This window comes from Suricata suricatta, chromosome 1 (genome assembly GCF_006229205.1).
Source record: "Suricata suricatta isolate VVHF042 chromosome 1, meerkat_22Aug2017_6uvM2_HiC, whole genome shotgun sequence".
NCBI classification, from domain to species: Eukaryota; Metazoa; Chordata; class Mammalia; order Carnivora; family Herpestidae; genus Suricata; species Suricata suricatta.
This window is the reverse complement of record NC_043700.1, coordinates 26,937,489-26,960,357: the sequence shown is the minus strand read 5'-3', so window position 1 is coordinate 26,960,357 and position 22,869 is coordinate 26,937,489. Positions and strand designations below refer to the sequence as shown.

At 36.2% G+C, this 22,869-nt stretch overlaps 1 protein-coding gene across 1 annotated transcript in view; it reads right to left on the bottom strand.

Annotated features, from left to right (window-relative positions):
* The window catches only part of WRN (WRN RecQ like helicase), a 151,543-nt gene that overhangs the window by 96,139 nt on the left and 32,535 nt on the right, over window positions 1-22,869 (bottom strand). The window contains exons 2-7 of the mRNA XM_029935769.1: window positions 9,483-9,619; window positions 8,281-8,393; window positions 3,774-3,919; window positions 2,635-2,783; window positions 1,632-1,781; window positions 152-221 (exon numbers count right to left, since the gene is read on the bottom strand). Coding sequence (XP_029791629.1) covers window positions 152-221; window positions 1,632-1,781; window positions 2,635-2,783; window positions 3,774-3,919; window positions 8,281-8,393; window positions 9,483-9,578 — 724 coding nt within the window. The 5' untranslated portion in view covers window positions 9,579-9,619. The remainder of the gene's footprint in view (window positions 1-151; window positions 222-1,631; window positions 1,782-2,634; window positions 2,784-3,773; window positions 3,920-8,280; window positions 8,394-9,482; window positions 9,620-22,869) is intronic.

Genomic DNA, 22,869 nt, shown 5'->3' with positions numbered 1-22,869 from the left:
CCTCACACCCTAATATCAACATGGCTCCGACCCTTGAGAGGCTGTAACAATACTAAATAGTTTGCATGCATGTGAATACTGACTTTTTGGAGAGAAACCTCTCAAAAAAGCACATTCAAATTTTATCTTTTATTTTTAGATTGTCACATACCTTTTTTTATAGCAAACATTTGCACAGCATCCCTTAAATTCTCTAATTTTTGATAAATGATGAGACCAGCCTATAAAAAAAAACAGAAAAGTGAAGCCTATGCTAAAAGTAACCAAAATGAAACTATACGTCCCATCTTAGAAAAATGCACAACAGAGACTCCCAAAGCATCCAAAAAGCTGCATTAAATTTATTATGTTACATACAGACTTATGTCTTCATTAAATCACCATACTAATTATGAGAATGGAGAAAGTGGCTTGTGCCTTAAAATAAGTTTAAAGTTTTTATTTTTTAATGTTCAATATTATAAAGTTATCGAAATCAAATAACTTGTAAGTAGACTCCAACAAAATATGATCAAGTAAAAGAAATCTATTCTGACAACAGAGATCCACTTCCCCACACTTCACTAAATCAGCTGTGAATGTCATACATACATACAAACAGCACTCCTTCAAAGGCACTGTTAAGAGGAAGAACCAAATCACACTGAATAATCATGAATAAAAATGCTACAGAACTTGCTCAAGAAGTTTTACAATTTTTTTTTAACAGAACACAAAGGGGAGGTGGCGCCTGGGTGGCTCAGTGGTTGAGCGTCTGACTTCTGGTCAGGTCATGATCTCACGATTTGTGAGTTCAAGTCCTGCATCAGGCTCACTGCTGTCAGCACAAAGCCTGATTAAGATCCTGTCTCCTCTCTCTCTGTGCTTCCCCACTCTCTCTCAAAAAAACAAAAACAAAACTTTATTAATAGAACATAAAGGCAAATTACCACCCTATTTCCTGACAGAACTGAATTTTTTTGCTTATAAAAAAAGGCTGTCTCCATGTCTAAAAATAGTTGCAAAAAGGAAAACAAGATATTCATATAAAAAAGTATAAATTAGGGAAAAAGAAATCTACTGTGACATAAAATATATTTCTTGAAAAAAAAAACAATGCTACACATAAAGATAAGTCCAAATTTCAGGATGTACAAATGTGTAAATATGAAAATACATCTGACTAACAGCAGTGGAAAGCTAAATTTGGAGGCAATTTTCCTAAATTTTTAGCACATTTTAAATATAAATATAAGAAATATGGCCAGTTTCAATATAGAAACTATAATTATTTTTATTCTGAAGCAGCTTATAAATCAAATACATCATCAATACCATTTGTTGTTTGCTCAGCCTGGGCTTATTACCCTTCCGTGTTTTCAGAGAGATTACATTTTTTACATATAAATTGGATATTATTTTGGCTTCATGACAATTAAAACTACCAGCACTGAACAGTCTATTGATTGGTACTTGCTAATTAATATTGAGAATTAACAGTTTCACTAAATGTCTTCTTAAGCATTTTTAATGCCAATCTGATTTCAAACATTTGAGTTGAGTTTATACAACTGTTACAACAAAATTTTTCTACAGTGATTTATTACAAAGTTTAAAAAATCCATCACAGTCTAAAGAATTCTGGTACATACATACGCATCAGTGGCTGCATATAGTCTCTGATCCTCAGTAAGAGGAAAATTACTCCAATTGCTACAGCAGATAGATCTGTCTTTCAGAAGCTGTTTGCCGAAGAGGTGTTTAACCAAACCATTGAGGCTCCAGGTCTCTTTACATTTCAGCTACAAGTAATGAAAGATCAACACTGCAAAAAATTATTTCTATTTCCAGGTACTCCTAGTTACCACCAACTGACCAAGCCACAAATAAAGTTGGAAACATTATACTAAAATATAGCAAAGATGGTCCTTGATAAACTTCCCGTCATTAAAAACCTCATTTGCAGTCCTTAAAATAAGAATTTAACTCTGGAATTTCCCCAATAAAGGTATTAAAATTCTTGGACCATAAAAGTATTGTTCATGGAAAAAAGTTGGATAGGATGGGAGGCTTTCTACTCAGTCCAATGAATACTTGGCCAAACATGAGAAATCAACCTAATGATTGCATTAATGAAATATGTGAAATAAGGGCGATGGAATTGATGGCCAAACTTCCACTAAGCATCATTCCACAAAAGCTACATTATGCTTTCCCTAAAAAAAAAATACTGGCATAAATGGATCAAAGAGAAAAACTTATAATACTTAAATTTGCAAATACATGAAACAAAGTGAAAGCATACTAAATGGGGGCAGCGTGGGTGGTGGAGCTAGCCTAAAGCAACTGAGCTAAAGCGGTGGGTTAGAACTGCAGATGGAATATTCATTTGGGACTTCTTTACTGTTATAATAACATACGGTTTAAATTACTTTTTTCAAAATATCTAACATTCAGACAGACAGGACATTCTGTGAAACACAAACTTATCTTCTTTATGAAAATAATATATGTATTATATCTACCCCTTTTTTTTAAAGTTTCTTATTTAACTTCCAGTTAGTTAACATACAGCGTAATATTAGTTTCAGGTGTATAATAGGGTGAATCACCACTTAATACCAGGCTCATCACAAGTGCATACCTTATGCCTACCTTTTCATTAGCAACATCTGTCAGCTCCACAAAACTCTTCAATTTGATGTCAAAGTCCTTTAGAAGTTTCCACTGATCTCCTTGGATTCCTACACCTGCTTTTTTAATTGCTTCATTTTCAAGCAACATTTTTAATCCCTGAGGAAAAACTGGAACATTTTATTATTATTTCCATAGGGCCTTTCAAGTATTATTGATTTATTTCCTATTTCCTACACACTCTATGTTTATATTTAAATTTATATTTATGTTAAGTTTAAATTCAGAAGCACATTCCTCTTGAGAATTTTCTTTCTTACCTAAAGCAAAGTCCTGACAGATAAAAGACAAGAAAAGCAGCTGGTGTGACTGCTTCCTCTGCTAACACTAGCAGCACATTCCAGATTATGTAGCTCCTCTGAATTTCAGTTCTCATACTGTTTAAAACAGGAGTAACATAAATGCCTGGTGGGAATGCTGCAAACACTAAACAAAAGAGGGATCGAGGGGCATCTGGGTTCAGTCGGTTAAGCATCTGACTCTTGATCTCCTCTCAGATCATGATCTCTCACGTTTCATGGGACCAAGCCCTGCATGGAGCTCTATGCTGATAGTGGCAGAGCCTGTTTGGGATTCTCTCTCTTCCTCTCTCTCTCTGCCCCTGCCCTGCTTGTGCTCTCTCTCTCTCTCTCAAAATAAATACATAAACTTTTTAAAAAATAGGGATATGAATGAGACAGGTGGGAAATGAATACTTCAATAAATTTAAAGTTAAAAAATAAAAATAATAAAACAAAAGTAAACTAAATAAAAATAATCAAATAATTTAAAATAATAATTAATTAATTAAAAAGGGTATCTGGGTGGTTCAGTCGGTTAAGCTTCCAACTCCTGACTTTCGCTCAGGTCATGATCTCACGGTTAATGAGTTTGAGCCTGCTTCAGATTCTGTTCCTCCCTCTCTCTCTGCCCCTCCCCTGCTCTCACTCTGTCTCTATTTGCCTCAAAAGAATTTTTTTAATAGAAATTAAAAATAAAGGAATAAATGAACATACGGTGATGAAAGAAGCAGCAGCTAAATCAAAAGCTTAATTTTGTAGGGATAAAGCTGACATAATACAACTATCAACCATCTAGAAATGAAACAAAGTGATACCAACCTGACATAGAAGAAATATGAAACAAGTAACATTTGCTCTCTGACACACATAACTGAATCAGTGCAACTCTGCCCTGCTTCCCTGGGGTGTACACTGGTGGCCACTCCATGTCAAATCCTACCACGTCTCCAACAGACAGACTCATGCTAAAGGGGGGAAATAGTGTAAATTAAATACATTAAAATTTTAACTTTTGCGTAACTTCTGCATTCAAAAAAACATTAAAAGACAAACCACATATGGTAGTAGATATCTATGATACAAATAACTGATAAATGAATAGCTAGAAAATATTAAAAATTCCTTGAAGAGCTTCTAAGAAAAAGATAATACAGCAAAATAAAGAAAATGAAATATACGAACAAGCAATTCCCAAAAGAAAACCCAAATGGCCAATAAATCCAAGTAAATAATGTGACGACACAAAATCTCACTCGAAATCAGATGCAAATTAGTCAACAGTTCATTAATCACAGTTTCATAAATATATGACTGGCAACAAGTAAAGCCTCACAATATCAAATGAAAGAAAGGGATCTACCAGGAGGCCTGTTCATACACAGGTGAATGTTAAGTTAGTAAAAGCCTCTTGAAAAGGCCTTTAAGAGTATTTAGCTGAAGATACAAAACTCCTGTTACCTGCAAGTTTTTCTCATAAATATATCAAACTCTCATTTGTGCACACCCAGACATTCTGTTTAAGAATGTTCACTGCAGGGGCGCCTGGGGGGCTCAGTCGGTGAAGCATCTGACTTCAGCTCAGGTCACAATCTCACAGTCATGACATTGAGCGCCTGCAGTCTGCACTGGATGTGGAGCCTGCTTAAGATTCTCTCTCTCCCTCTGCCCCACCCCTGCTTGCACACACTCGCACGCCCACTACATCTCTCTAAAACAAACAAAAAAGTATAGATATAACAGAAAACAGGCAACATGTGAGGGAACGCTAAACACTGAACTCATGATAGAAGTGATCTCACAGAGCTGCGGAGAATCAGAAAGGACATACCTGGGGCTTCAGCTGTATTTTACTGTAACATTTCTTAATAGAGATTTGAAAAAAATGGATATTAAGATTTGCTAAAGCTAAGGAGGAACATGGGGTTTGTTGTATTATTTGCCCACTTGACAACTTTTAAAAATTAAAAGTGTACATAACAAAAAAATTTCAACCTTTGCTTTGGGCCAAGATAGAGTAACAAGGAACAAACAGAAAACCGGACAAAATAGGTAAACAACAGACATTGAGTAATAGGCAGTACAGGACTCTTTCTATGTAGAACACTTTCCAGACAACAGAACAGGGTGGGGAGTCCAGAGCAGAGCACTGAGTTAGGGAGACAGAGTTCAGAGCCAAAGACGCAGCAGCCCTGGAAGCTGTGGGTGGTTTCTGGAGAAAAGGGAGCGAGGCAAGAAAGAAACTGAACAAAGAACAGCCAGGGAATCATCAGATGAACAATTCCTAGTGCTCACTACAGGGAAGAGGCATTAAAGTTCTGATACGTCACAGAAGAGACTCCTGTTGATCACCTGGGCAGTCAGCAATGACACCAGAAGGGTCACACCTTATTATAGGGCTAAATAATTCCCAGAGTAAAGACTTCTAAAGACCTGCCCTAAAAAAGCTTAAAAATAAAGGCTCAGGGCATCCAACCAAGTGGCTCAGTCAGTCGGCTGAACATCCGACCTCGACCTCGGCTCAGGTCATGATCTTACAGTTCATGATTCAAGCCCCATATCGGGGTCACTGCTGTCAGCCTGTCACTGCAGAGCCCCGTTCACATCCTCTGTCTCCCTCTCTCTGCCCCTCCCCAACTTGTGCTCTCCCAAAAAGAAATTTTAAAAAATAAAATATAAATAAATAAATAAGGCTCAAAAGGTAAAAGTTAGTCTTCAGGTAACTTAACTGCCTAACAGAGCAAAGCTCCTTTCTTCGAAGAAAAACAGGCAAATCCAACATTCAACAAGGCAAAATCACAATGTCCAATCAAAACTACCAGCCCCTAGGATAGAACAGGAAAATGTGACCCCTACCAGGATAAAAATTATTTCATAAAAAATAACTAAAGTAATAGAATTAACAGAGAAGCACACTAAAACAATCATTACAAATGTGCTGAATATGTTCAGATATTTTTAAAAAACATGAATACGGTGAGACCCAAAATGGAAGATACTCTAAAAAAGAAACAAAAGGAACTTCTAGAGATGAAAACTACAATAAAATAAAAAAATTCACAGGATGGGATGACAGACATTACTAAAGGGAAAAAGTCAACTTTCAAAAAAAGGAACTATTCAAACTGAAGCACAGAGAGAAAAAGAATTAAGGAAACAATAAAAGACGGAAAGGGAAGAGAGCTGTGTGACCAGTGACACAGGATGAAGCAATCCAACCTATATGTAAAGAGACCACTAGAAGAAGAAAAGAGGCTGCTGGGATGAGAAAAAAAAACCTAAATAAATTTTTTAAATTAGATGAAACTATAAAGCCACAGATCCAAAAGGCTCAATGAAACCCCAAGCAGGATAAAGACAAACCATACTACAGAAAGAAAGGCACATCATAACCTATTTTTAATGTTGATTTATTTTTGAGAGAGAGAGCAAGAGGCAGGGTGGGAGCGAGAAAGGGGTAGCGAGAGGGAGACACAGGATCTGAAGCAGGATTCAGGCTCTGAGCTGTCAGCCCAGAGCCTGACGCAGGGCTCAAACCCATGAACTGTGAGATCATGACCTGATCTGAAGCCGGACACTCAACCAACTGAGCTACCCAGGCGCCCCTAGCACATCATAATCTAATTGTTGAAAACCTGTGATAGCAAAAATCTTTAAGGTGGCCAGTAGAGGCTAAAAACAAACCTCCCCGTCTTTCCTGATACACACACAGAATTTATCAGAACTACATTCCTCAAATCACTTACGCTTATTACCTTCAGATATGACATGCTATAGCACTGACAAAGGTTAAGATGGTGGAGTTAATATACAATCATAAATGACACATTTGACTTTCTCTGTGAGACAAATTTTGTTGTATATAATGAGACCCAAAAGTGGCCAATTAACTGTATGTAGTAGGAGTGAGGACACCTGAATACTATGTCTAGAATTCATCTTCATCAGGAGATAATAAATAGTTAAACTTAACTCTGCTTCTTTTAACCACTACAGTAATAGTTAAAAAAAAAAAAATACAGGTAAAACAACTTCAAAGAAGAACTGAATTCTCCACTACTTCCCCTTATAAAATGCATCAAGTGTCTTAGATTGTATCATTGCAGAGTCCTAATTTAACAAGCCATTTTTTTTTAAATACTAACAGTCTGGGGCACCTGGGTGCTCAGTCAATTAAGTGTCCGACTCTTGGTTTTGACTCAGGGCAACATCTCACAGTTTGTGAGTTCGAGGCCCACATTGGATGCCACGCTGACAGAGCCTGCTTGGGATTCTCTCTCTCCCTCTCTCTGTACCTCCTCCACTCACTCTCTCTGTCTCTCTCTCAAAAATAAATAAGTAAACTGAAAAAAAAAACTAACAGTTGGGGCACTTGGATGGCTCGGTGGCGAAGTATCCGACTTGATTTCCGCTCAGGTCATGATCTCATGATTTGTGAGTTCAAGCTCTGCATCATGCTCTGCACCCTGTCAGTGCAGAGCCTGCTTGGAAGTCTCTCTCCCTCTTTTTCTGTCCCTACCCCATGTGTGTTTTCTCTTTCTCTCTCTCTCTCTCTCTCTCTCTCTCTCTCTCTCTCTCTCCCCCCCTCCCTCCCTCCCTCAAAATAAATAAATAAATAAATAAACTTAAAAAAAAATACTGTCATTTCTAATGTTCTTTTCAAGATCATTTGCTGTAATTGTTGCTAACTAAATGCAAGAGAGCTGATCAACCATCATTCCATATTACTATCAACCATCATTCCATATTACTAGGTTGGTATTTTTAAAGAAATATAATGGGGAATTTGGAGGTTGAATAATTCTTGTATTTTTTTTATCTTTTCATTGATGAAATTAACAATATCTTTAAGAGTTCTACATATCTGGGGGCACCTGAGTGGCTCAAGTCATTTGAGCATCCAACTCTTGGTTTTGGCTCAGGTCATGACCTCCCACTCATGGGATCAAGCCCCATGGTGGGCTCTGTGCTGATAGCATAGAGCCTCCTCTCTCTCCCTCTCTCTGCCTCACCCCCACACACACACGTCTCTCAAAAAAAAAAAAAAGAAACAAACAAACTTTGACAAAAATAGTTCTATATATCCCAAGTATTGAAAGTTAACAAAAATTTAGCAAAATAGAAAGGCTTATGAATGAACAGAGACACATTACACAATTAAGCCAGTGATTTTAAGGGTTTTTAAATTTAAAATTGAACTTGTCAAGTGATAGTCAACATGTAGAAATAATTATCTATAGAATATATCTTAACCATAATATTCAGTATACTTACAAATACTGTCATAAGAGTTATCATCAAATGAACCTAGGAAATTTAAATCTCTTACCTAATATCTTCTGATAGAAAAGAGCAATCACTAGCTTCATAACTATAAACAATGGATCCAGTGAACTCTAAGAAAGGGAGGTCATCTTCAAAAACACTCTTCTGAATAGATGCCTTGAATTAAAAAAAGTTCCAAAAGGCACAAATAAAGCTCACATTAAATAAGAAATGTTCATGGAAATCATGAAGTTCAGTGAAGCATTCAAATTATAGTTATAAGTTTTATCACTAATGTTCTAGAGATTTAATGAAGTCATGAGGGCAATGTAGCAACAATGGAGCCATCCATAATAAAATTATTTTTCTAAAGAGCTTATTTGTATATTTGTAATCCTATGTATTTTCATAAGAGCACTTATCTTATTAAAGTTTTTCTGTAATTATATTTGTATTGTAGATGTAATAATGTTGATTTAAAATGCTGAAGACTGGCTGGTGGATCTTGAATCTATGAAAAGTTAAACTTGCTACCCACAAAAATTCACCATAGTAAATACTGTCTAAATTATCTAAATCAGAACATACTGGTAAGGTCAACCATACAAATGCAATAAAAAGAAGTACAGAGCAAGAATTCCCATTTTGGTTTTTTTTATAACTTTTTTTAATGTTTTTATTTATTTTTGAGAGAGAGAGAGAGTGAGCAGGGGAGGGCCAGAGAGAGACAGGGAGACACAGAATCCGAAAAGAGGCTCCAGGCTCTGAGGTAGCTGTCAGCACAGAGCCTGACACAGGGCTTGAACCCACAAACTGTGAGATCATGACCTGGCCAAAGTCGGACCCTTTAAATGACTGAGCCATCCAGACACCCGAAGAATTCCTATTTTGTAAACCCAGTTAAAATGTAATCCCATTCTACAATTCAATAACTAGTTTGGTTCAATCACAAAACAGCAATTCTAATTAAAATGAGTGAAGTTTACAAGTGAAGACTGACTGATTTTACAGTAATTTCCCATCTGAAATAAGAATTGGTGGGGCGCCTGGGTGGCTCCGTAGGTTAAGTGCCTGACTCCTCATTACCGCTCAGGTCATAATCTTAACATTCAAGAGTTTTCCAGGAGTGGGTTTGGAATTTTTACTCTCTCTGCCTCTCCCTGACTTGCTCATGCATTTTCTTTCGTTCTCTCCCTCTCTCCCTCTCTCTCTCAAAAATAAACTTAAAAAAAAAAAAAAAACCCGAAGAACTGGTGAACTGCATACCTTTCTTTTTTCTACAGGACATCTTTCATTCTGCATAGACATCCATTCAGGAAGTTTCCGCTGCTGTGGAGTTATTTCCAATTTTTTTTCGTTCATCTTTAATAGGCTCAAGTAGCAAACTCCAAAAAACAATTACTCTGTGAATAAATAGAGTGCAATCTTTGAAAGCAAATTCAGAGAGAGGCCTGTGGATATGACTGATGAAACAAACATACATATTTAAAGTTACGGCATTTGGCCCATGTATAGGTTTTAAGAGATAGAATTGAAAAACAAAAGGAAACAAATATAATATGCTAGATCTACTAACTATACATTTAATATTTCTTTTTAAAATAAGTGAGCCAGTTTAATTAAGTTCAAAGGTGCTAGCAACTTCAAAATCCTATTATTCTATGACTTTGATCCTTTCAAAGAATTCTCTTTATCTCACTACCAAAGACAATCATTGGATGTATAAATTCTTACAAATTTTTGACACCTTTCATTTTCGTATCATCTCTCCTAGGATCTAAGTAAACTCAGCAAACTGTTGGACTTATTCACATGTCTATCTGCAAAATGAATTTTTAGACAGAGAACAGCTTTTCTATAGTAAGGGTTTGTTTTTTTTAATTAAGCTCTTGGCCTAGTAAGCGAACAAATTTCCCTAAGAATAAGAGTTTCACAGGGGATATTTTTAAAAATCTGTTACTAGCTTTGAGGACTCTTCCCAAATGTAAACCACACTTCAAGAATAGTTACGGAAAACACAATGAATAGAAACATGATACATTCTTTTTGTTAATGGCAAATGGATCCATACCCTCATGTGACTTAACATACTAAAGTAGCTTTAAGTTCTTAATAAAATCTTTCCAATTCCAATCTTAATTTCTATTATCTCAAATTTCCAGTAAAGGGGCAGCAGTTTTGAATATATACCTGAAGATTCTTATGATGAAACATGATGTTAATATGAAATAATCAAAGCAACTATTTATGATTTAGGGATAGCCTGTTATCCCCATTGATACTTGGCAATATACAGTATCAGCAGTTATCCATTTTAGCTGCTCATTTTCTCAAGCATGAACCCCCAAAACTGAGAATACTGATAATTTATAAAGGAAAATATTTAGAGATTACTCTAGCAAAATTTTCTAATAGAACCAACTCCATCACTCTTACACATTAGGAAGGAAAGCGTTAAAACAAGCCTAGTAATAATACTCTCCCTACTGGAAAAGGGTGAAATGAAAGACCTCAACAATGGGTCCCAATAAATAAAATACTAATGACCTAAATAAAATAAATAAAAAGGGTGAAATGAAAGACCTCAACAATGGGTCCCAATAAATAAAATATTAATGACCTAAAACCAGCTGGCAGCTCTACAAACCCAACAACGGCGTTTACTAGCAGAAAGATGCCATAGAATACCTAGAAAAAGCATAGAGTATCTAGAAAAATGCTGTTTGCAAGATACAGCTCAACTATCTTGACTGCTTATCATAAATGTGCCTGACATGATGGATTTATTAATTAATGGCTGTAAAATGGGGAGTAGTCAAGTAAACTATATAATTAAGAGAATATAAAACAGAGGAGTTCCAAAATCAAAACAGTTTTCCTTTGTATAAAAAAAAAATAGTTTTTTTGCAAACATTGCTCAAAACTGTTCTTTTAGTCCAAAACTGAAACATGTCCTATTGCAAAAGAAAAGGACATTTTTGGAATCTGTGTCTGACAGTCTCGGGTTCCTCCAAAAAAAGAATCTGCCATCTGCACTTCGTGCTTGACTGTATTCTTTGACTCATTAGCAAAGTTTTGACATTAGGTAAGATCTATGAATCACTGAATCAGAATGGACAACTCAAGTTCGGGTGTTACCACTTGTATTATATGTAATAAGATGAAATATACAAAATATATGTTTTAGCCACTATAAAACAATTTATAACTGTTAGTAGTTATTAATATGTCTATATGTGTCACAAACTCAAAACTCTTAAAAGGAGAGTTAAAAGTTGACCTCAAAGTCTGCTTTTATATATGGTCTGTTCTTAATCTTAAAGTATTTTTATAAAGCTGAAAAACAAGTTTTTGCTACGCAGAGTAGATAATTTGCAAAAATGCCAGAAATTTGAGGTTCCTGCAAATAATAGACAACTCTATAAAAACAAATACAAAATCTTGGAATTTTGTAAGTAATTCATTCACACTACCAAAACAGAAATAAACTCCAATAACTCTTCCCTACCTGTAACACTAAAATTGTTTTATCTTAAAATGCTTAGTTTTCAGATGTAAAATACTCGTTTTGCACACAAAATTCTGTTCAGATGCTTCCAGGCAAAGAATTTGAAAGTAAACTTGTTTACAAACCTAGTATCTTTGTCAAATTTACTTAGTTCTCAGGACAGATAAAAAGCATACAGAAAATTAAGTTGTAGAGTAGTTTCTAATAGGGAAATTCCTCAAGATACAAGAGGATTTTTAAAAATTTTTTTTAAACATTTATTTATTTTTGAAAGAGAGAGAGACAGAATGTGAGTGGGGTAGGGTCAGAGAGAAAGAAGGAGACACAGAATGGGAAGCAGGCTCCAGGCTCTGAGCTGTCAGCACAGAGCCTGATGCGGGTCTCAAACCATGAACCTTGAGATCATGACCTGAGCTGAAGTTGGCCGCTTAACCAACTGAGCCACCCAGGCACCCCCAAGAGGATTTTTTTTAAGTCTATTGATTTATTTTGAGAGAGAGAGAGAGAGCAGGCGAGGGGCAGAGGAGAGAGTGGGAGAGAGAATCCCAAGCAGGCTCCACACTATCACCATAGAGTCCAACATGGGACTCAATCTCAAGAACTGTGAGATCATGATCCGAGCTGAGATGAAGTCAGACACTTAACTTGAGTCACCATGGTGCCCCAAGATACATGAGGATTTTAATCACTGGTCACATAAAGGCTATTCTCATGAGAGATCCAAGTCATTGATTAATAGAAGTTTTAATTTATATATTTAGTTGTTATTTTGTTGCCTATGAACCACTTTGACCTACCTTTCTCTAAAATGAAGTCTTCTTTCATTTCATAACATTTTACCTTGTATTATTAAAGGACCTTAAATTCCTCTTTGAAATAATAGATGGTCCCTAATTAACAATGGTTTGATTTAGATTCTTCAACTTTACAACAATGCAAAAGCAATACATATTCAATAGAAACCACACTTCAGATTTGAACTTGGATCTTTTTCTCATGCTCATGATGTGTGGTATGATCCTCTGTGGTAACGCTCGGCAGCAACAGTGAGCCCCAGCTCCCAGTCAGCCATATCATCATGTGGATAAACCACCAACACACCGGAAACCATTCGGTTACCATGCAACTATTCTGGTTTTCACTTTCAGTATAATACTCAATAAAATATATAAGATATTCAACACTTTATTTTAAAACAGCCTTTTTTTAGATGATTTTTGCCCAACTGTAGGCTAATGTAAGTGTTCTGAGCACATTTATGGTACACTAGGCTAAGCTATGATGTTCGGGAGGTTAGGTATAAGAAATACTTTTGGTCTGGGCGCCTGGGTAGGTCAGTTGATTAAGTGTCTGACTTTTCATTTTGGCTCAAGTCATGATCTCACAGTTCATGAGTTCAAGCCCCACATCAGGTTCTGTGCTGACAGTGCAGAGCCTGCTTGGGATTCTGTCTCCCTCTCTCTCTGCCCCTCCCCCACTTGCTCTCTGTTTCTCAAAACTTAAACAAAAATAAATACTTTTGGTCTATCAGGGAAGTTCTAAGTCAAGGAAGATCTGTAATATACTTTGATTTGGTTTGCTTTGGATTTTCCTGAAATCAACCTGCCTATCCATTTTCCTACTTTTCAATCTTTATCACTTTTTGAAAGACTACCCTTAAACAATATACACCTGGGATTTTTTTTAATTTTCCTTTATTTTTGTTTTGAATAGCCCAATTGAACATGTCTTTCAATAGGGTAATTCATCTCATTTGCAGTTAGTGTAAGAACATGAGTTTTCTCTTTCATCTACCTTACTTACATCTTAAGTATTTATCTTACTTCAGTTTCTTCTTACTCTTTTTTCATTTTTCCTGATTGGCCAAAATTACCATTCATACTTTTTCCCATAACCAACGACAAAATTTCACTTTTTTCCATCCTATTATTACCATACTATCTCAGCAAAATAACATGACAATATCCCTTCCCCACCAAGACCCTACATTTGCACTGTCCTTCTCCCTCCCAAGACAAATCAGAGTGCTTTCACTTCCCCTCTCTTCCACATACTGTTTTTTGATATGATATGGTTTTAGTTACAGCCTGTTAGTTTACTTAGTATTGCTCTTCTATTTCAAGAATCCTTACTATTTTAACACTTGTTATAAAATTTACCAGCCATTTTAATATAAATGTATTTATAAATTTAAATATATATGTAAATATATATTGTTTACTATAGCTTCCTCTTCCCTTCATCTTATGCTTCCTGAATCTCTGTTCTGACTCAATTGTTTGTTCAGAGAACTTTTTTTTTTAATTTATTCATTGTCAAGTTAGCTAACATACAGTGTAGTCTTGGTGTCAGGAATAGATTCCTGTGATTCATCTCTTACATACAACACCAGTACTCTTCCCAACAAGTGCCCTCTGCAATGCTCATCACTCACCTTCCCCACCATCCCCAACTTCCCACCCCCATCAACCCTCAGTTTGTTGTCTGTAGTTACAATTTTGTCTCCCTCTCTGTTTGTATCTTATTCTTCCTTCCTTTCCCCTATGTTCATCTGTTTTCTGTCTTAAACTCCACCTATGAATGAAATCATATATCTTTCTCTCACTGACTTATTTCACTTAGCCTAATACAAAGAACTCTTCCAATTATTTTCCTCAGGTAGGTAATAACCTCTGATCCCCTGCATATGTGAAAATGTATTTTTTCAAACAAACAGGAGAATGATGTGTTGGCTGAGTACAACAGTCTCTCAGGAGTCTATAAATAGTCTCTTATTGTCTTATACCTTTTGATGCTGCAAATAAGAAATCCATTGTTTCCCTGATGCTTTTTCTTTTATGAGTAATCTCTATTTTCCATCTGGGAACTTGAAAGACTTTCACGGATGTTTATATTTTAAGGTGCCTAAGTGTAAACTTTATTCTCCCTGGGATCAGGACTCCTTTCCACGTCTTTTTTCTTAAAATCAGAAAAACTTCCCCTCATTGTCAGTTGAATTGTGTCCCTCCCACCAAAAAAGACATATTGGAGTTCTGACTTCCAGTAAGTACTTCAGCATGTGGGTCTTAATTTGGAAACAGAGTCTTTACTGCAGTAAATCAAACTTTAACAAGGTTATTACAGTGCTCTCTAATCCAAACTAAGTGGTGTGCTTATGAAAAGGGGAAATGTGGCACAGAGACAGGCATGCCTGTGAAGAAACACAGGGAGAGTCATCTAGAGATGATGAGATGAACAGATCTGAAACAGATGCTCCCTCCACAGCCCTCAGGAGGAAACAGCTCCACCAACAACTGGATTTCAGACCGCTAGTCTCCAAAACTACAAGGACAAACTTCTGTTTATTATAAATTAAAACACATATATTTATGATAAGTTAAATCATAGTTTGTAGTACTTAGCTATAGCACCTGCTATAAATATACCAATATACCCCCATTCCTAGTTACTGATTGCCATTATCCATTCCATTTTTTCCAGCATTTATTCACATGCTGGTGAATTTCTTGCCTAGATTTCTTCTCCTAAACTCTTATTTTTTCCCTCCTGACTACCAACTTTTTAATTTGAAGACGCGTCTTCCACTTGACTTCCAAGATGCTAATTTCTCTCAATAGTGATAGTCCTCTTTCAGTTTGTTAAATTTTTATAATGTTATGAACTTGATTGTTAGCTCCAGAAAGTTTCTTTGTCCTCTAGTTGAGTCTCCCTAAACGTGCTTCTTATTTCTTTCTTTTGTAAAAGTTATAACTTAGTTCAAATATGTTTCAGTAGGAATCTCCTATTCTGGATGTTCTTTGGCCTTCTTTCCATGGACGCTGGCTTCCTTATATGGGTTGTTGTTATTGTTCTTTGCTTATAAAACTCTATTTACCATCAACAGTCATCTGCTCTTAGGGTCCCTCAGGAAGCTGTGAACAGAACAAAGACTGTAAGTCTTCCACTGAAGTATTAGGAGGCAACTCCTCTACTCACGGGTCTCCCAAGCTACAATCTCAAGACCTATCCCACCAGCACACTGAGCTTATGAAGTCCTCTAAGACAGGAAAATCAAGTAGGCATCCTAGGACCGGTTGTTCAGTTCACTCAACAAATACCTATTTTGTTTTCAGCCACACTTGTTCTACCACAGTAATTCTACTGAGTATTTTATTCAGGGAATTATGTTTTAATTCCTTTCTTACCCTGCAATTTTCCTTTTCAACTATTTTCAGTTCCTTCATTAATGCACTTCCTGTTGAATCTATTTTAAAAAAATTTTTTTAACATTTATTCATTTTTGAGAGAGAGAGACTATGTGACCGGGGGAGGGGCAGAGAGAGGGAAACAGAATCCGAAGCAGGCTCCAGGCTCTGAGCTGTCACCCAACGCGGGGCTCAAACCCATAAACCACAAGATCATGACCTGAGTGGAAGTCAGACACTGAACTGACTGACCCCCCGAGGCGCCAGCAACTTCCTGTTAAATCTATTGATAATACTTATAAAAAGTTTTAGTTCTCTTTTTGTTTAGAAATTATTTTTTATCAAGGGTTAACTATTCAGATAAGGGAGCTTGATGGCTGTCAACTCTGCTCAAATACATGATGATTCTTGATGTCTTCTTCATTTAGGAATGTAGGTCTACCCCAGGAGTCCACAACATTTTCAACTTCATGGCACATTCAGAAAATGAAAATATTTTTATAGTATACTGGGAAGGGGTCCTGGGAGTGTGCATATGAAATTGTCTAAAAATTTTATATCCTCATTACATCTTCATTGCAAAATTGAACTTTTTAAACAAGAAATTAAGTTGTTTAGATGAAGAGATCTTTTGTATATCAGGTTTTCTGCTTAAATGACTATATACAACTCCTGATTAAAACATTTTAACAACATTTTCTTAATATTCTATATAGCAACCATCACAGAGCAGCTTTACTAACATTAGTAGTAGCAAATGACAAAAGAGGAAGGTTTGCTCCGAAAACTTCTTTTTCACTGTTAACCAGCATTCCAACAATCCAATCTCTTTAAATTGAACTTAAAGAATCCTAAAATTCTTTACATCTAACAGCTTTGCCATTTCTTCTACTGAGAAATATGTTAATTCCTTCTGAGATAAATAAGTTTGGAATACAAATGACCTTTTTACATCAAGTACTTCAAGTGTGTTTTATACCAAGTATTTCAACAGTGTGTTAAAGCTCTGCCACAGGTATATGCTCTTTGCTCTACACGTATTATTAATTCATCTTTAGGGTTCAAATGATACCAATAATATGTCACTTCTAAAACTAGTTTAACTTCACTTTCCTAAAGCTGAATTTTTACTCTGAATTCATAAACTTTGTCAGTAAATGTTAATATATTTTCCCCATAATCGTTATACTTTTAAGTTAATTCGGGTGCTCAAAATACTATTCATTGAAGTCATAACTATACAAAGTGAGAACCATTCACATGGGATAATCTGAAATTTTCTTACAAATCTTATAAATCTTCCTTTGGACAGACACTTCATAACTGAAATAGCTAACCACATTTCTTCACCTAAGGCTGAAAAGAAGGTACTATAACAGCCTAGATTTCATTAGCTTCATCATTTTTATGACTTCATTTAATGGAGTACTCAGAACTACAGGCCAATTTGAATACACAAAAGCTTCTCTGTGAATAAGAAAACATAATACTTAGAAAACCAAGGGGCTTTTTTAATGTTTTTTTTAATTTATTTTTGAGAGAGAAAGACAGCGTGAGCAGAGGAGGGTCAGAGAGAGAGAGGGAGACACAGAATCTGAAGACAGGCTCCAGGCTCTGAGCCGTCAGCACAGAGCCCAGTGCGGGGCTCAAACCCAAGAACCACGAGACCACGTCCCAAGTCCAAGCTAGAAGCTCAACCTACTGAGCTACCCAGGCGCCCCAGGGTTTTTCTTATATTGAACTTAAGGTAAAGCCTAAACCTTCCTGCTATTACCAGTCCCACACTTCTACTGTTTCCATAATACCTCCAATGTTTCCAAATACACCCTTTCAATATGTTAGTTTTGAAACTTCTTTGCCAAGCAAATAATGTCCTTTCAGACTTTCTTCTCTGAGGATTCTCTACAGCTTTCTAACCAAAGCCCATTACCAACATTTGAGGATTCAAATCTGCAATTATATTTTTTATTAAATAATCTTCTGAATGAGTACTGTCTTTGACAAATCTTTTTTGGGTGGGGTTTGTTTTTTTTTTTATAAATGTTTATTTTATTTTTGAGAAACAGCATGTGCACAGGGGAGGTACGGGTGATCCAAAGCGGGCTCTGTGCTGACAACAGAAAGCCCAATGCGGGGCTCAAACTCACGAACTGCGAGAGTATGACTAGCCAAGGTTGGATGCTTTACCAACTGAGCCACCCAGGTGCCCCTTAAATATACGTTACAACAGAATAATTTAAAATGGCAACTTTTCCATTTCCTTTGTCTTATTGATCCCAAGCACAGTGTTCCACACAGGCAGGGAAAAAAAAAAAGAGAATTTGGCTGGGCTTTACTAGTTTCTTGAGCTCAATCTGAGTATCACAATCTTAAAAGAATTTTGTTCTTATTTTTTGTGCTCAAAGATTTTAAAAGTTCAAACTATTTTTAGTAAAATAGCTGTTTTATGAAAAGATATCACAGTATTTTGTTTGACACCCTAGTTCATTTTAGTCTGAAAAGTAAAGAATTATGAAAATACCATATAATTCTGAGATAATTATTTATAGCCTAATTATTGAAGAAATATTTACTATTTACATTTAACTCATGAATCAGGTAACATTCCAGCTTTAACCAATTAGACATTATAGTAGAAAAATAAATATCTGCAGGAATAAAATTTATTTGAATAAAAAGTACTTAAAAAATAAAGTACTTAAAATACTAGAAGTCTTTAAATCCTTAGGAAAAGTTTTTTGCCAATTAGTTTGTCTGAATTCTCAACTTTTTAAACAAATCTTATCCCAAATTACTTCTTTAATTAAAACAAATAAAAAAATTATACTGCAATATTTATTTTCATTTAGTTTAGTAATTTTTTTTAGAGACAGAGAGAGAGAGAGAGCATGTGAGCAGGGAGAGGGCCATAAGAAGAGAGACGGAGAATTTTAAGCAGGATCCACACCTGGTGGGGAGCTGACACTGGGCTCAATCCCGCAACCTTGGGATCAGGTCATTATCTCCCAGTTCCTGAGTTCAAGCCCCACATTGGGCTCTGGGTGGCAGGTCAGAGCCTGGAGGCTGCTTCATATTCTGTGCCCCCATCTCCCTCTGCCCCTAACCTACTTGTGCTATGTCTCTCTCTCTAAAATAAACATTGGGGCACCTGGGTGGCTCAGTCAGTTAAGCGGCTGACTTCGGTTCAGGTCACCATCTCATGGTCCGTGAGTAGGAGCCCCGTGCCTAGCTTTGTGCTGACAGCTCAGAGCCAGAAGCCTGCCTCGGATTCTGTGTTTCCCTCTCTCTCTTCCATTATGTTGATTGTGTTCTATCTCTCTCTCAAAAATAAACTGTAAAAAAAAATTTTTTTAATAAATAAGCATTTAAAAAAACAAAAAATTTTTTTATTTTATTGTTTTAATCTTTACATTTAACTTATTTTTTAATTTACATCCAAGTTAGTTAGCATATGGTGCAACAATGATTTAAGGAAGAGACTTCTTAATACCTCTTATCCATTTAGCACACCTCTCCTCCCATAACACCTTCAGCAATCCTATGCTGGTACTCTATATATAAGACTCTTATGTTTTTCCTCCTCTCTGTTTTCATATTCTTTTTGCTTCCCTTCCCTTAGGTTCATCTGTTTTGTATCTTTAAGTACTCATATGAGTGAAGTCATATAATATTTGTCTTTCTCTAATTTCACTTAGCATAATACCTTGTAGTTCCATCTACATAGGTGCAAATGGCAAGATTTCATTCTTTTAGATTGTTGAGGAATATTCCATTGTATGTGTATATACCACTTCTTTATCCATTCATCCATCAATGGACATGTGTACTCTTTCCACACTTTGGCTATTGCCAATAGTGCTGATATAAACATTGGGGTGCATGTGCCCCTTTGAAACAGCACATCTATATCACTTGGATAAATACCTAGTAGTGCAATTGCTGGGTCATAGGGTAGTTCTATTTTTAATTTTTTGAGGAACGTCCATATTGTTTTCCAGAGTAGCTACACCAGTTTGCATTCCTACCAGAAAGCAGTGCACAAGATATCCTTTTTCTTCACATCATCACATCATCACCAACATCTGTTGTTGCCTGAGTTGTTAATGTTAGCCATTATGACAGATGTGAGGTGGTATCCTGGTGTGGTTTTCATTTGTATTTCCCTGATGATGAGTAATGTTGAGCATTTTTTCATGTGTTGGTTGGCCATCTAGATGCCTTTGGAGAAGTGTCTATTCATGTCCTTTGCCCATTTCTTCAATGGATTACTTGATTTTGGGGTGAGTTTGATAAGTTTTTTATATATTTTGGATACTAATCCTTTATCTGATATGTCATTTGCAAACATCTTCTCCCATTCTGTTGGTTGCCTTGTAGTTTTGCTGATTATTTCCTTTGCTGTGCAGAAGTGTTTTATTTCGATGAGGTCCCAATAGTTCATGTTTGCTTTTGTTTCCCTTGCCTCCAGAGATGTGTTGAGTAAGAAGTTGCTGCAGCTGAATTCAGAAAGGTTTTTGCCTGCTTTCTCCTTGAGGATTTTGATGGCTTCGTGTCTTATATTTACATCTTTCATCCATTTTGATTTTTTTTTTTATGTATAACGTAAGACAGTGGTCCAGGTTCTTTTTTCTGCATGTCGCTGTCTACTGTCGCTGTCCAATTTTCCCAGCACCACTGGCTGAAGAGACTGTCTTTATTCCATTGGATATTCTTTCCTGCATTGTCAAAGATTAGTTGGCCATATGTTTGTGGTCCATATCTGGGTTCCATTTTCTGTTCCATAGGTTTTAGTGTCTGCTTTTGTGCCAGTACCATGCTGTCTTGATGATTACAGCTTTGTAATACAGCTGAAGTCTAGAGTTGTGATGCCTCCAGCTTTGGTTTTCTTTTTTAAGATTTCTTTGGCTATTTGGGCTCTTTTCTGGTTCCACACAAATTTTAGGATTGTATGTTCTAGCTCTGTGAAGTATGCTGCTGTTATTTTGACAGGGATTGCTAAAAAAAAATTTTTTTAAATGAGCATCTCAAAGGCCTATATTTCTCCTACTGAATCAATGGAATTTCTTATGTCCAATTATTGACTGTTTTTAGATATAAGCAATAGTTTAAATTAAATAAACATATTATGAATCTCTATCATAATCAAGGTTTCACAAACTATCACATCAAAAGGCCATGATAAATAATTAAAAATTAAATAACAAGCAATAAAATTAACAAAATTCATTGTTTTCTGTTAGAAAATACCATACAATAAGAATTAGCTAACAATCACGCTCTTTTCTGTTAGCATAAAATGATTATAAAAATTAAGACAAAAATGAAAGAATTTCATGTACACAAACACATAGAACTTTCCCAATTATTAAACAACATATACATACACGATTAAAATAATGATTAGAAGGGCACCTGGGTGGCTCAGTTAAGTATCTGATTATAATCAGGTAATAATCTCACGGTTCATGAGTTCAAGCCCCACATCAAGCTTTGTAGCACTGTCAAATTCTCTCTCTCCCTGTCTGGCCATCCCGCTCATACTCTCTCTCCCAAAATAATAAATAAATAAATAAATAAATAAATAAATAAATAAAATAATAATTAGCACGGAAATTATTCAAAAGGAAAGTCAGGAGGAAGTACTACGTAATATACCCACAGCACACAACTCTGTCTGACCATGTTTACTATGCATAGCCATACATGTTACCTAATTCAAGTAGTTTACAAAAGGATCACCATCTAGAATAATTTCAAATACAATTTCTCCTATTATAAATCTTTCAATATTTCATAAAATGCTTTTATGTTTGAAAATTATAGGGACACCTGGGTGGTTCAGTCGGTTGGGCAGCCAACTTAGGTTCAGGTCATGATCTCACAGTTCGTGGGTTCGAGCCCCGCATAGGTCTCTTTGCTGACAGCTCAGAGCCTGGAGCCTGCTTCTGATTCTGTGTCTCCCTCTCTCTCTGACCCTCCCCTGTTCACACTCTGTGTGTGTGTCTCTCTCTCTCAAAAATAAATAAAACGTTAAAAATTATTAAAAAAAGAAAACTATAAAATATATGCAACTATCAAAATCTTGCATCACCTATAACCCACATCACTATGCTACAGCACAAATTAGAGGCAGCTACCACTGCTCCAGCTAACTCTTGCCAATAGTCAATATGGACACAGGGTTGCCAGACCTTCTAATTTTTCCAAAGATGATGAGTAAATGCACATTACTCTGCAGTCCTCCATTTGACAGCAATACCCTAAGGCCCATATACAGGCCAAATTTTGGCCTGAGACCTCTCAATTTACAACCTCTGCTTTAGACAGACAGATCAGTACTAGCAGCAGATCTGTAGGTATCCCCGGAAATTTTTAAGTCAATATCCATTTACAAATCATTCTTTGAGTGAAATACTTGGGTACATTTTTGTAAGTACTCTACAGAAAGAGTGGTGGGAAAGAAAACCCAGGATTATGCTAACAAATGGAGCTGCTTCCTTTATAAATTTTTTTATGTTTATTTATTTTTGAGAAAGAGACACAGCATGAGCAGAGGAGGGGTAGGGAGAGGGAGACACAGAATCTGAAGCAGGCTTCAGGCTCTAAGCTGTCAGCACAGAACCCAGCACGGGGCTTGAGCCCACGACCGTGAGATAATGACCTAAGCTGAAGTCAGATGCCTAACCAACTGAAACACCTATGCACCCTTGGAGTTTCCTTTAAAGAAGGATACACAGATCACAGAGAGGTTGGCTAGACCACATACTTAATCAGGACAGTAGCAAGTGAATTATCCTAAGAATGGAGCACATCTCCTTTTTACTCCCATTTCTGAGTCTATTGTGTCAACTCACACCAACCCAGAGCATTACTCCACTTGTCCCTAGGGCTTCGATGGTAATGCTAGGAGCATGCTCACAAGAAGTTTACTCTCCCAAGCTGCAGAACTGCAAGTAAAAAC